The sequence below is a fragment of the Neolamprologus brichardi genome, chromosome 18 (genome assembly GCF_056152115.1).
Source record: "Neolamprologus brichardi isolate AB-2024 chromosome 18, ASM5615211v1, whole genome shotgun sequence".
Classification (NCBI taxonomy): Eukaryota; Metazoa; Chordata; class Actinopteri; order Cichliformes; family Cichlidae; genus Neolamprologus; species Neolamprologus brichardi.
The window spans coordinates 9134367-9148625 of record NC_142121.1 but is presented as its reverse complement, the minus strand read 5'-3'; the positions used below and the strand labels follow the sequence as shown (position 1 = coordinate 9148625).

Here is a 14259-nt window from a genome sequence, read left to right as displayed (position 1 = left end):
CTAAAAATAAAGACAAGATGATAGTTTATTAAATTTTAATGAAATTTGCAGATTGTTTCAGTGAAGTTTAATAAACTCCTTGCTATCTAAAATATAACGGGACACCGGAGTATATTCTCCAGCATCTCACACTTCTGATAATCAGTTGTCTGCTTGACGTTTATTCAGCTGTGTAAAAACTATAACTTTAATCTCAGCCAAACCGATTTACTCAGGAACAAATAAAATACTGAAAAAAGCCAAACAATAACATTTGTAAGTTATCTAAGTGACTTATATATGTTTAACCTGAGTAGCAAAAGACGGCGGTGGGTTTGAAGCCGGGAGTCCGGTGTTCTCACGACTCTCGTGAGCCTTGCCCCCGGCTAGCTATCGAGCTAGTGGGTAACAGACGTCTCCGAAAACGTCGGAGCGCTTTTGAAAATATGTGGCGGCTTGATAAACTGAGCAGATATTTGAAGTTTAAACAGCTACATTCTTGCCTAAAAATATGTTAAACGTTTATTTTGTGACCCAGAAAGAATAATAAGAGTAATATTAAAACTAACTAGCTGCCGCCATTGTTGGAAACTGAGCTGGGCTGCGCTATGAATTCTGGGACACAGCTTCTTCTTCTTCGGGGTTTAACGGCAGCTGGCATCCTTGTACATGCAGTGCTGCCATCATCTGTTTCAGTCCGTTATTACACTCTTAAATCCTACTACTTATTCCTGCGGCTTTTGTGATCTTACAAAGCTTCAAACGACGCGTCGACTATTAAATCAGTCGTCGACAATTTTAATAGTCGACGTAATCGTGACTAGTCGACTAATCGTGGCAGCCCTAATTACTATCTATAAAAATTCGATAAAAGACGCCTCACGAATTCTAACAGGAGGCCCCTGAGGCAAACCCTTGAGGTCAAGTCAATAGTTAGATGAATGAGATGATTCAGCTAAAGGCTACTCTGAGTGCGCCATCTTCAGATCTCCCCAAAACACTCAGGCCTCACCAAACGGACTGACCCAAAATAAAAATTGTTTACAGCCACACCTAAACATTATATTGAGAAAAGATTGAATTCAGCAGGAACATATGAAAAGAAGCTTCTCACATTTCACATTATCATTCCTTGAAAAGAGACACGTATGTCTACTATAAATTAAATGCCATCTTAGCACTCACCATTACACAGTCTGTGCATTACTTTAAAAATAATCACACTGGCTTCAGGTTTTTGTGGAGCTCTGGCCTGTGGTGTTAGAGTTGAAGTGAGTGGGCACATGGGAAGTGGAAAACCTGAACACACAATGGGCTTAAACAGGAAGGATGGAGGGAAGCAATCCACAGAGAATTCACCCTCCCTAACCTAAAAATCTCACAATGGTCAAAATGCATGCCTTCCTCCTTACACACTTCAAAACAACTGAGATCAGTAACTTTGCCCCTTTTTTTTGGACTAAATCAAGTCTGTGAGCACTGAAATTAACTTAAACATTTGATGTCTGATGTGTTCGAGAAGACGACATCGAAATGGTTCAAACTATTTTCTGTTTTTTATGCTGTCTGATTGCAGAACACAGAGTAAGACTGAATAGCTTTTAACAGTATCCACAGAGCAGTATTGATTTGTTTACCCGTTTACAGTAAAACTCAATTGCTCTGATAAAATGGAATCTGTGTCGGCAGCCAAACAGAAAAACATCAACATGGCTTACTTCTTAGGAGGAAATGAGCCGTTGAGACACTGAATTAGCTGCGGTGAAGAGAACATGAAACCTGATTAGTAGAAACAATGTACCATAAGTCTACTCATTCTGCGAGACCAATAATATCTTGTAATACACAATAATGGTGGAGGAAGGATGCTTTTGACAGGCCTTAAATGTAAGCCATCATTGTGGTTTTGATCATCTTCCAGCCAAACCTTTTTCTCATGTTCCTCAGCTTTGGAATCAGTCAAACCAATCAACAACAATTTAACAAACAATAATTATATTAGGGAATCTAACCCAAGCACACGTAGGGATCCATGCTCATCAGGCAAACAAACAAGGAAGCTCTCTAATCATGCCATTCTCACACTGCAGGATGCAGAAAACTGCCAGCGGACTCACAAATAAGCTCCGATAGAGAGAAGCCGTGTTCTCGCAAAACACGAGGCCCGCCGCACGCCTCTCTTTTAAGTAGCCAGAGCCCAAGTTCCCCTCGAAGACACTCTTCAGAGTGAAGAGGAGGTGAGGAAGCAAGAGGAAAAGCAGAGAAGAGGAGGCTGAAAAGAGGAAGGTCAGGTCTGTGCTACAGAAATCAGAAATTAACAGCTCTTAACAGAGTTAGCTTTTTACCACCTGTCACAAACAGCGAGTGAGTTCATGTATGTTTCCGCATGCAACCACACAATTGAGATACTTAGGTAATATTCATTTGGTCTTTTGTCTTATGTTTACGTTATGCTCTAAAGCTTCTGTGATCATAAGTTAACTAATTTGATATTTTGAGTTTACCTGTAATGCATGACAGCACTAAGCTATAGCCCAAATGGTGGCATAGACTTTTATATTTCTGCTCTTTCTGAGTTACCTGACCTCCGCTCCAGTCCTTCCTGGTTTGGCTGAAAGAGGAGGCTGAGGGTGGAGCTGGTTTAAATGCAGAAGCCAATAAAGTGGACTGGACCATCTATTGTGATCATGCAGGGGAAATGGGGTTCTTCTTGAATGATGGTTAGCTGGTATCTCTTTAGTTTTCACCTTTGGTGTATATAATGGTTTATTCATTTGCTATATAACTGGAGCTGTTTCTCATTTGGGCAGGTCAGTTTGTTGAGTTATGTTTTTGTTAAGTGACTTTTGAGTAGCGTTCTGTTAAGTTAACCTATTTTATGGACCCACTCGGTTCTTAAAAACTTTATTTTTGTTATTTTGAATTTTTGTAATCATCTTGTCCTTTTTGGGGGTATAATAAAACCCTTTTTTTTTGAAGATTACATTTGTGCCTGTGTGTTCCTGGCTGCTTGGATCATGACAGTGTAGGACGACAAAGTAAAACTACCACATTAAGGAAATATGCTGAATATGTTTAGAATATAAAATGTAGTTTAATTTATTTTTTTAATGGAGATCTTCAGTAAAGACCGCATATTATAAACCATTCACCTCAAACTCTTTGCTGAGCTTTGGAGATGAAGTCAGTACTGAGCAGCACTTCAGCTCTTCTGACTTAAAGACAATTTTTCTCTTCCAAAGCAATTTTCAATCTTCAGCTTTTTACATGAACTTTTCAGAGCTTGATTTTTACTTGTATGCTTGCAAAAAATATGAAAAGCTTAAGGTTATTACAACAGATATTACTACAGAGAGAAGAACAAGAAAAAAGTTCAGAAAGCAGAAAAGCAAGAGACCGAAGTGATACAGGCAAAATCAAACATAACACTGATCTCAGAGACTGCAGAAAAAACTAAATCCCAGTGAAGAACTAAGAGCTCAGCAAACACTGGTTCATTGAGCTTTAACACACTTAGATCAATGAACAGAGCAGCTATATCAACATAATCATCCTCATCTTTCAGCTCTATACATTTAGGATTTAATTTCTGTTTGTGTAAATTAACGCTGCTGCCGTTCACGAGTCGGGTCGACTCACCGGAAGGTTCCTGGCCGAATCCAGGAAGACAATGAGCACCGCAGACGAGAGGCCGTCACTGGCTTGATTGCGATCTGCTCTGATGCCCGACAGCACCTGGGAGGAAAAACGCAAAGATAGGCTCAAGCAGAGTTAAAGTTCCAACAAAGCAAGACAACATCTCACGTAGCGAGTTTAAAAATGTAAATGGAGTGCTGGATTTAAGCTCCCTCTGGCGACTGTACCTGGTCCAGCCTTTCAGGAGTGGACAACAGAGACAGCCACTCCAGTTTGAGGTGTAACTTCCCTGTAGCCACTTCTTCCAATGGAAACCACTGAAGTGAAGAAAAGTTTTTGTTAATTCTCAAACTAGAACAAATGAAGCAGACGCAAAAATAAAGATAAAATCCAGGTTTTTGTCTTTTCTTTATTAATATTTATCAAAAACATTTTTTGTATAATATATTCAGTTCGTAAGAAGACAAACTAGGTTCTTCTTTATATTTCAGGAAGAGCAAAATTGTAATTACAGCAAATATCATCACTCATTTACGTTTTATTAAATTACTTAAAATGATGCAAGTTATAAAAATAATTCTTAATTAAAAAAATAGTGCAACTTAAATTCACTAGTTCAATCTATTTGTTTGACATCATTAAGTTTGATTGGCTATTGTGATGTCAGATAATGCAAAGCAAACAAAAACACAACAAATGACATCATATGCCCGAGCATCAGGGTCCTACTGAAACGTACAAAAACATAACATCATTACAAAGTGCAAAAGAAAAATCCAAGAGTTTCTACTTGCATGTGCAGCAACAAGCAAACAGCATTAAAGTATAATGTGATAAGTGAATAAAATTGCTATTTGGATAATTAAACGACTGAAATGTTACTTTAAACCAGCAGCGTGCCAAAAGCATTGAATGCAGCACACACCTCATCGACCTTCTGTTCCTTCTGCAGCTCGGCCATGTTGATTACAAGACTGGAAAAACAAGTTATGAAGAATTTAAATACAAATAAAATGTAAAATCACCGCGTAATATCCTCAAATGTCTTATTTTGCCAAACGCCCAGTCCTAAATAATAACAGCAATTCACATTTATCAAAGATTGTCTGGGTGTTTGGATTATTTTACAGGGAAAAAAATGAATTAGTTATAAATATAAGCTGCTGATGGAGTTTCCTTATTTTTGCCTTCTGTTGATTAAATTTTCACAGAGGGTTTCAGAATGACGCTGACTCATCACTGTGTCGTGACGCTGCGCAATAATGAAGTCTGGTGGGAAATGAAATCAGACACGCAGCGCTGCTTTCATTAAACGCCACCGAGGATTCGGCTTGAAAGCTGCGATCGCTTTCAGAGGCCTTTGATGAAAACCTGTTACGAATCACATCAAACAGCAACCAGTAAAAATTAGTGAGAAAAACACTCATAAGATTCTTTAAAGAAGTTTTCTTTAAATATGAATTGCGTGTTTCAATTTATAACGCCAGTCATCAACGTAATACTACAGTAAATAAAGCTGAAAATATCTAAACATTATGCTTTCTCCAAGCCGAGGTGGCATCCTCAAAAATAACAAATGGTAAATGGCCTGCATTTGTGTAGCGCTTTACTCAGTCCCTAAGGACCCCAAAGCGCTTTACACTACATTCAGTCATTCACACACTGGCAATGGCAGCTACATTGTAGCCACAGCTGCCCTGGGGCGCACTGACAGAGGCGAGGCTGCCGAACACTGGCGCCACCAGGTGGTCAGAGGACAAATATACTTAAAAAAAAGAAGTTAGAAAAACAGAAAAAGCATCACACTTTTATTTATTTTTTTAGCCACTAAGGAAGAATTTGTTTTTGCATTTGACTTGATAGATGAATAATTATTTAACCATCACGTAATTAGAAAAGTAAAACGCTAAGTTCAGGATGACAGCTGTCGTTTTAAAACAGTCTTCTGTGACTCAGCTAAAATCCAGCCTAAGAAGCAGCGTTACCTTCCCAGAAAGTCGTCCTGATCAGGGTCTTCATCGAACAGTTCAATCTCCATACTGCTCCCTGAGTGATCATACACCAAGGCCTGAAAATAAACAAACTGCATTACTACATACTGCACACACAGTACACACACAAACAAACGAGAAGGCGCGGCTGCAGACTGGATGGAAACACACTGACTTTGTACTGAGCAGGTCCACTGCTGGTGCCAGATCGAAACAAAAATGTGCACCCATTATATTACCTTTCTTAATTAAAAACTCAACGGAATCAGGAGATTGAAAAAACCTCCATATTAAATACTGTTATATGTTACAACAACCCCACAAAACAAAAAAGATATCAGACAATATTACACGCTAATCTTGTCACCAGTGACTCTGTGCAGCGTCTTCTGAAGCTTACCTCATAAACTTCGTTCCACTTTGGGTTTGCGGTGTTGTGGATGACTTTGCTCTGATAGAGATCCGTCCCAATCTTGATGACTCCGTACGGATCCGACTTCCCTTTGACCAGCCCTCCCAGGAGCTTGTCCTTACACAGCAGTTCCTGAGCCTCGATGAAGTGGATTCTCAGGATGCACTGAGGACACAGAAAGGTTATTATCAGAGCTTCTGAGGGCATTGAGGAAATCATCTAAATTACAGATTTATTCACCTGTTTAATTTATTTATAGTTTTTAGCAGCTATAATTTACTTGGCTGCATTGTGTTACCTTGGGAATGGGGAAGCGCAGTCTAGCCATCTGGGCCTCTGACACTAGCGGGATGTCGATGCGGTTTGGCAGCACCAGGTAGCTGTAGATGATGTCCTGCAGTAGATTGTCACATAACCCACTGACAGAGTGATGGACGGGGAGAGAAGGAGAGATGACGAACAAATGTAAGAAATCATTAAAACTGATGTTATATTGTGTTAAAATATCCAGCTGTGCAAAGCGAGGCCCTGTGCTCAGGCATGCTTCCCTCTGGTTCCAGAAATGCATTTACATGATGATTAGTGGCTGAAAAACAGATCTTTACCCATCCAGAATGGAAACAGCCAACAAGTATACTAAGTCTAAGTATATGTGACAGAGTCAGGTGACCATACAGTTTGTCACATATCTGAGCCACACCCATAAGAAGCACACGACACACTGACTTATGAATAACATAAATTCGGAAGTAATCCTCAGATGCAAAGATGACAAAAAAGCTAACAAATAAATAGAAGACAAACAACCATCTTTCCTGTGCAGAAGCAAGCAGACAGAAATTAATGAGCTGCAACTGCTTGGCAGGAACTATTTGTTTGGCGGGAACTACCTCCAGGTAAAACTGTTCTAAGACAGGAGTAATCAAGACACCGTTTCTGGGAGGAATCATGTTCTTATTGAATTTCTGAATAGGAAAAGTTCAATCACCTCCTCTGTATTAAGCCAAAATGATCTCTATTTGACAGCAAACTAAATACTGTGTATGGATCATCCTTTGATATTTGACTTCTTTCCTCTAGGTGGCAGCAGCATCCTGTGTAAGGAACAGCATCGGCTGCTTTCAGAAGGGATGACTTAATCCTCTGGAGCAGCTGATTCTGGGTCAGCTTTACTCTGGGATTTCACATCAGCGCAAACTTGATTTTAGTGTCGACGCTCTGATTCCTGAGCTGCTTGCTTAACTACATAACTGTCTCCAGATGAGATTAAGTGCAATTCTGCTGCCAGGCCCATGCTTAAAGACTCAATGAAGTTTCAACACATCCCATCAACCCTGTAAAAGGAGCTCAGTTTGGTAATAGACTGAACGTTGTGTGTGTTTGTGTGTGTGGCATTAATGCTGCTATTCAAAAAGGAAGCAGCTAGGGGTGACCTCAGGTTTTCCTACTGTTTCGGGGCTAAATGCAAATACTCAGTGAGGAAATATGAGCGCCCTCACGCACAGGAAGAGGTGGGTGGGGCTATCGCAGGTCTGTAGCTCAATCACCACACACACACACACACACATGTGCACACACAAAAGTGCACAAACACACACACACACACTTTCTTTGAACTTGCTGAACAAGGATGGTTACATTTCACAGGGTGGAGTTATTTGGAAACCACAGTGTTTGTCTGCTGACAACAAATAGTAAACCACCAGCCAGCAGCAACACGCCAATGAAGGCGTAACAACACAGCTAGCAGTGTGCTAACAGCAGGCAGGGCAGGGAGCTGTGGCTCTGATGAGGGTTTTAAATGAAGCGAACTTCAAGAACTTAAAAGTCAGTGGGAAAGAAACACACTTTGGTGCAGACGGACATCCCAACAACAACAACAACAACTGGATGGACTTTTATAAAGACTGGGCTCTCTGAAGCGCACTGTGATGCACTCTCACACTGTGTGACAAACGAACTGCTGCACCACTATCAAATCATCAAGAGCATAAAGGCTCCTAACAGCCCTTTATATACACTTTACTGTACACTTACGTTTTATAGCACAGTGATGTTAAAAGGCAACACCATCGGACAAGAGCAAGAACCTGAAGGCCGAACTAAACAGAAGATGCTTTAAACGCTACCTAGCAAACACACCACAATGTTAGCGCGAGACAATTAGAGCTCAGGTCTTAGGATCTGGGCTGTCTGTTTCTCTGCCAACACGACGTGGTTTTATATTTGTTGCCTTCACAAGTCAAAAAAGTCAAAATAACTCAGTTTTCGTAAAAGTGGTGGAAGCACGAGAGCCTCGTGTAAGCCTGGTTAAATACTAACCTGAAGTGGTTAATAACCTGCATCACTGATCACTCTTATTAGTGTTAGCTTATTACATTAACCTCAGTCTGTCAGCTCACATTAGTACAAACATGAAGCATGTTCATGTGCCTTTGCTTTCAGCTGAGCTCTCTCCACTGCTGCACAAGGTAAAAGCACAAACGCAGGAAGCTCACAGGCTGTAAAATTCATTAACATAAACCTTATTAACATTTAGGACGATTATTCTCTTGTAAAAAGTACAAATTGGTAGTTAAAATAAGAAGTTTTGACAATTACTTTCATCTAAGGTTACACATGTCTGTGAATTCAATTTCAGCTAAAGGCAAAACAAACCAGAATAAGTCAATACTGACAAAGTTTGTTGTTACATTTTGACTTTAAGGGGGAAATAAAATAAAAATCCTCTAATGCATCAGAGACACTTTTGACATAAAGTTTCATCACGTATCATCACTCGCAGACGAGTTAATTAAAGCAACAACTTGAAGGTCTTCTCTCAAGTTAAGTTATTGTAGGCATAAAAGACAAGCACATGTAGTGATAAAGATTTCAGTGTCTTTTTCTGCTGAACATCTATTTCACTGAACTAAGGGAACAAATTATCACACAGCTGGATCTGGCAAACACATTTGCTCCTTTTAAAATGGAATAAAAGACCTAAAGCTTAGAAACCAAAGACTTCTCTGTGCCCCTAAAGATGAAAAAAAGATTTCCTGTCTGGAAAATCTTGCCACAAATCCAACCAACATCCCATCCCTGTCTGTGGCAGGTCTCCTTTCATAATAACACAGCTAAAAATATCAACACTTAGAGGAAAATGAATGGTTATAATCCATTCTGTGATCCTGCTTTTAACGTAATAGTTTGAGCATCAGAGCCTGCTCGGGCTGCATGTCTCTTTAAAGTGATTCCGAACTGTAACGTAGTGAAACTCATCGAAAGTGAGATATTTTCTGATTTAAAATTAAGTGATCCTAGTTCAGCCAGACTTTGATGTTGTGTCTGTTTTCAGCTCACACTTCCAGGCAGCTGGGAAAAGAGAAATCATGAATCTTGAATGAATACTAAATAAAAGATTATGTGTTACAAGACTTTTTATTTGCCATAAAAAAGCAGTTTGCTTTGAATTGCCCAAATTACACTTCTAATTTGTGTCTTTTCCCCCCACAGTTTTGCAAAATAAGAGTTTTCACAGCTATTTTAATAAACAATCCAACTCTAAAGGAGCTAACAGCTGACCCTGTAAGTCATTCAGGGTCTGATTTCTCCTGTTTTTGTCCTAAACACTAATATTTTGCAGTTGCTGCAGCTGGAAGCAAGCTGAAATCTTTGCGTCATGTCCAGGTCAATTAATATTTCCATGAGCTCAGCAGAATAAGGAAAATATTCTTGAACGGAAACCAAAAAGGAAAACAAGTCTTCTCACAAAACAGCAGTGAAAAGCAACTGGGTAAGCCGTCTCTCTGCCTCTCACTACATTCTTACAGATTAGACGCTCTCGGCTCCCACAGCATCCAACTTGAACTCACGGACTCTTAAATCATCTCAAATAACGTGCCCAGCGATTCTCACAGTATGTCATAATAATGCACATCTGGTTTTTATGTTGGACGAGGAATTAAAGTTTACACGGCATTAAAACAGGAATGAAACATTTATCATGCTCAACAACTTCCGCGGCAGCATGTGAGCTACACAAAACACTCTGGAATCATGGTGGGTGACAACGCCCCCACCAGGAAGAGAACGGTAGGTGCGTGTTTGCGTGCTTGTGCATGAGAGACAGAATAATTCCAGTATAACACAGTATGTGAAACAAATAGCCTCAAACATCCAGTGACACTATGGGACCAGATGCCTCAGTGGGACAGCAGTCATTCCTCTGTGATTCATCACTGCGTGTGACAGTCAGTGCTTTTGAAAAAATTCAATCAGAAGACCAAACTTCTCTATTTGACTTTAGCCATCTTGCTCTCCCATAACAAACCCTTCCCTGCAGTGTGGAGATGCCAGTCTCTCCAGTTTATTGGAACTAAACTGAACTTAAAGAATGTCTGCTGCTTCCAAATAACTGTCAACCCAGCCTGTAACAATGCATGACACCCTCATAAATCACACAGCAGATTTTATTTATAAATAATTATCCGCAGGTACTTACTTGACACCAGGAATGTCCAACATATTTGTGAGCCCAGTCCAATTGATGTCCAGCAACTGAAAAAACAGACAAATACTACAATTTAGACTTAGATTTATTAAAAAGAAAATTAGAAGATGATGAGAAAACAAAGCAAAAGGTCATTTGGTGTTTTCAAAACCTCAATGCTTCCTGATGAAAATGTGACGACAGAGAAAGATAGCACATGTTTAGACTGGATTTTTGAAGGTTTCAGAGTTCGGCAAGAAATATGATTAAAAATTCCCTCTGCACTCATGTTTTATAGTGCTTAAAAAAAGCTTTGTGCCATAATAAATGTTAACATTTTAATAAAAATTCAAAAATGTGAATGAGTCAACACCCAAATATAATCTCAGCAAAACCACAGATTTATTTATTTTTCTCCAAATAATAAACCCGACAATTTTCAACTATATGACAATTCTTAACGGTATACTTTTATTTTTCATTTCATACAGATGTTGAAGCCAGATGTTGAAATCATGTGCTTCCACAGTGCAGTAGATAACTTGATAGGTTGCTAGTTTGACTGCAGCTGGAGAAACATATCCCCTTAGGGGGGTCAGATCAGGACGGGCATCTGGTGTAAAACTGCCAAATCAAATGTGTGACAAGGGAGCAGCCCGAAGCAGCTCGATGTAGATGCTGAAACAATAAAGAGTCTCTGAGATCTTCTCCTGCATATTAACAGCTCCTCACTGAGTCAAGACAAAGACGGGAACGGCCAAGGAGCCGAGCTCTAAATTCAGTCGATATAATCGATACAGAAGCTTCCCGTGTGAACGCACACAGCACTGACTGCAGCCATTACTTTATGCTAACAAATAATTAGCTGCAAGACATTAAGTCTACATTATAAGAGCTAATAAAAGAGATCCAATGTCATCATAACATTTGACAAACTCCTGACAAACAGCGAACTTCCTCTTACTCATTACCACAAAACAAACAGTCAAGCCGTTTTAATTCCCCGTGTTTCTGCTTTTTAGCCGTTTCCAACAGTCAGGAAAGAACAATAAAGAAATTATGTAGTAAAATGTCACTTGCTGTAAATGTCTCTGGGACATGTTGCACTTTTTGAATGTGTATTACTGCTAATGTCACAGTTACCAGACATTTTTATCTAGAAAATTATACAAACACAGATAGCATCTGGACAACAGGAAGTTCAAGCAGTGTGTTTACATTTAGACAAGATCATATATGTCAGCTGTTAGCCTAACATGGTGTTTGTATACTAGCGTGTGTATGCTAGCATCTTCAGATGAATCAGACTAACTGTACAGAACAGTAATCACATTATTTACACTATGAAACCTCCTCTTACTCAAGATAATCTGGTAAGTATGAGCCGGTCAGCTGCACAGAAACAACAGAGCCAATAATGCAAACAGAAACTTTATTGAAGGCACTGCTATTTAATGTGTTTTTAATGACACAGCAGGTTGCCAGCATGCTCCCGTGATGCAAGCAGCAACATGTTCCCGTCGTACAGCAACTGATTCCACAAGAGAGTCACAAAGGGCGTTAGCCAGGACTCTCATACTCAGAAAGAGAGCTCAACCTGGATTTCTAACCCAGTTATGAGGCTTTTGTACTGGAACTTTAACTGGGTTTCTTGAATAACCAGATAACAAGGACAAGTAATTAACCACTTTGATTCTAACCCCACATTCCTGACACGCCCAAGTAAAGTAGTATAAAGCCAGTGGTAGTACTTGTGTGTGTACACTCACTCGCCTGCTTATTCATGTAATGATCTAATCCTCAAATCATGCAGCAGGTCATACAAGTCAGCGTTAGTCAGAAAGATTGAAATAAATCTGTTGCTATGTTATGATGGTTGGTTTGAGTTGAGGGTGTCAAGATATAATTACTAATGAAAACCTCGATAAAAAGGAAAAGGTCCTCTCACTGCAAGATCAGACGTTAAGATGGATGGAAGAAAAGAGCAGAAGATAGGTTGGCGTTTAACCCGTCATCCAAGAAAATACATCTAAGGCTGCAGCGAGCGCAGGAATACCACAACTGGAAAGCCCAAGACTCGACAGGTAGAGGCGGAGCAGCTGTGATGGAAATACTTGATGGCACACTTTGGTCTCTTTAATACCAGATAATGATTTGGATGCGATACCCTACAAAAAAATTTATGCCAACACTTTGAATCTCATTAAGGCCAAAATTGACTCCTGTTGTTTGCCGTCTACCACCAGGAGGACTCTGATCCAACCATCATGAAGAAAAATACAAACTGTAAATGAATCCATGAATTTATAACTGCTGTGCTTTAAAATGTATCTGTGTAGCACTTTCAATTAAAATGGAATAAACAGATAAAATGACATAAAGGAGACCTGAGCAGGTGGATCATGAGTTTCTTCTTAAAGGTATCAACTAGGGGTGGGTTTTTATAATCGATTTATCGATTAAAATCGATTCTGGCTTGGATTACGTAAAATCGATTCATTAAAATCATGAATCGATTTTTTTAATATAAATTTATTTTGCCCCAAATGCCAGAATCTCAGGTGAAATCTCACAAAATTTCAACAACCACCAAACAGCTAAAACAGTAAATGAGAGCAGGAACACAGATTCTGCACAAAGACGTAAACACACAGCGCGACCCGCGGATCAGAATCAGTTAGATGTCGAATTTCTCACAGTCGGGTCTGAAAGCCGACAGCCCGCTGATTCTGATCTGTCGGCAGGTCTGCGCTTTGTGTTCACGCCCTTTATGCGCTGATTCTAAAGCTGTTAGTTTGATGTCTCTCCAAACAATATTGACCGAACCAGCAGCAAAAGAGGATCCAAACTACGCTTCACAAAAACATCGTCATGTATTCACTCTTACTTTTACTGTTTTGCTTCGACCAGGATGCACAGCTCTCTCTCTCTCTCTCTCTCTCTCTCTCTCTCTCTCCCCCCCTCTCTCTCTGTACGGTTTTCTGCATTATTCGCTTGCTTGTTACGCACAAGTCTACCGTTGTTTACAGCGCTATCGGCCGACTTTTTTTTTTTTTTTCTGTTTTATATACTTCCGAAAAGAAAACCTAATTTCTGCCGTTCAATGCTGAACAAATTTAAACTTTTTAAAATTATGCAAAATGCAAAATGCTCAGCTGTGTCTCTAATAAAACCGCTGTAACTTCAGAGGTAATGTTCATATGTTGATTAATGGTTTTCTTTCGTTTTTGATGTACTGCAGAATATTTTTATAAAATCCCAGGCCAGGAAAAATCACCTTCATGTGTTTCTGTGTTTTATCTTCAGCTACTTTGACACAAAGGCATCTGCTGTGATGCTCACACCTTTGATAAAGTCTTGCGTGTGTCAGCTTCCTTTTTATAGATACAAAAATATGTAAACGTACTAATCTGAATTATAATATTTCTGACTGTCAAAATTTCCCATATTCAAATCTAAGTGAATCGAATCGAATCGAATTAAATCGAATCGTGGATCGAATCGATTCTGGACCTTGTGAATCGGAATTGAATCGATTCTAAAAATCAGTGACGATACCCAGCCCTAGTATCAACAGTGTCTGAAGAAGTCCGACAGATGCAAGTTCAACAACTCGGACCCCCAACCTCCAAAGCAAAACTCTTTTAGTTCTTAGTCTGGACCTGGGTACCACAAACAAACACTGATCAGCTGACCTCAGAGACCTAGCAGTTACAAAATCCCATCGCACACGTGGAACTGAATCCAGGCACATCATTTGGAAACCACTG

General features: G+C 39.6%; 1 protein-coding gene across 4 annotated transcripts in view; it reads right to left on the bottom strand.

Moving 5' to 3' along the window:
• The window catches only part of esyt2a (extended synaptotagmin-like protein 2a), a 63929-nt gene that overhangs the window by 13501 nt on the left and 36169 nt on the right, over positions 1 to 14259 (bottom strand). For 2 of the 4 annotated variants that reach the window (XM_087832655.1, XM_087832654.1), the window contains exons 8-15: positions 10502 to 10557; positions 6317 to 6437; positions 6007 to 6183; positions 5601 to 5683; positions 4541 to 4589; positions 3843 to 3932; positions 3619 to 3714; positions 2097 to 2198 (exon numbers count right to left, since the gene is read on the bottom strand). In XM_087832655.1, the coding sequence (XP_087688781.1) occupies positions 2097 to 2198; positions 3619 to 3714; positions 3843 to 3932; positions 4541 to 4589; positions 5601 to 5683; positions 6007 to 6183; positions 6317 to 6437; positions 10502 to 10557 (774 nt within the window). The remainder of the gene's footprint in view (positions 1 to 2096; positions 2199 to 3618; positions 3715 to 3842; positions 3933 to 4540; positions 4590 to 5600; positions 5684 to 6006; positions 6184 to 6316; positions 6438 to 10501; positions 10558 to 14259) is intronic. The other 2 variants (XM_087832656.1, XM_087832657.1) reach the window with 1 other exon arrangement.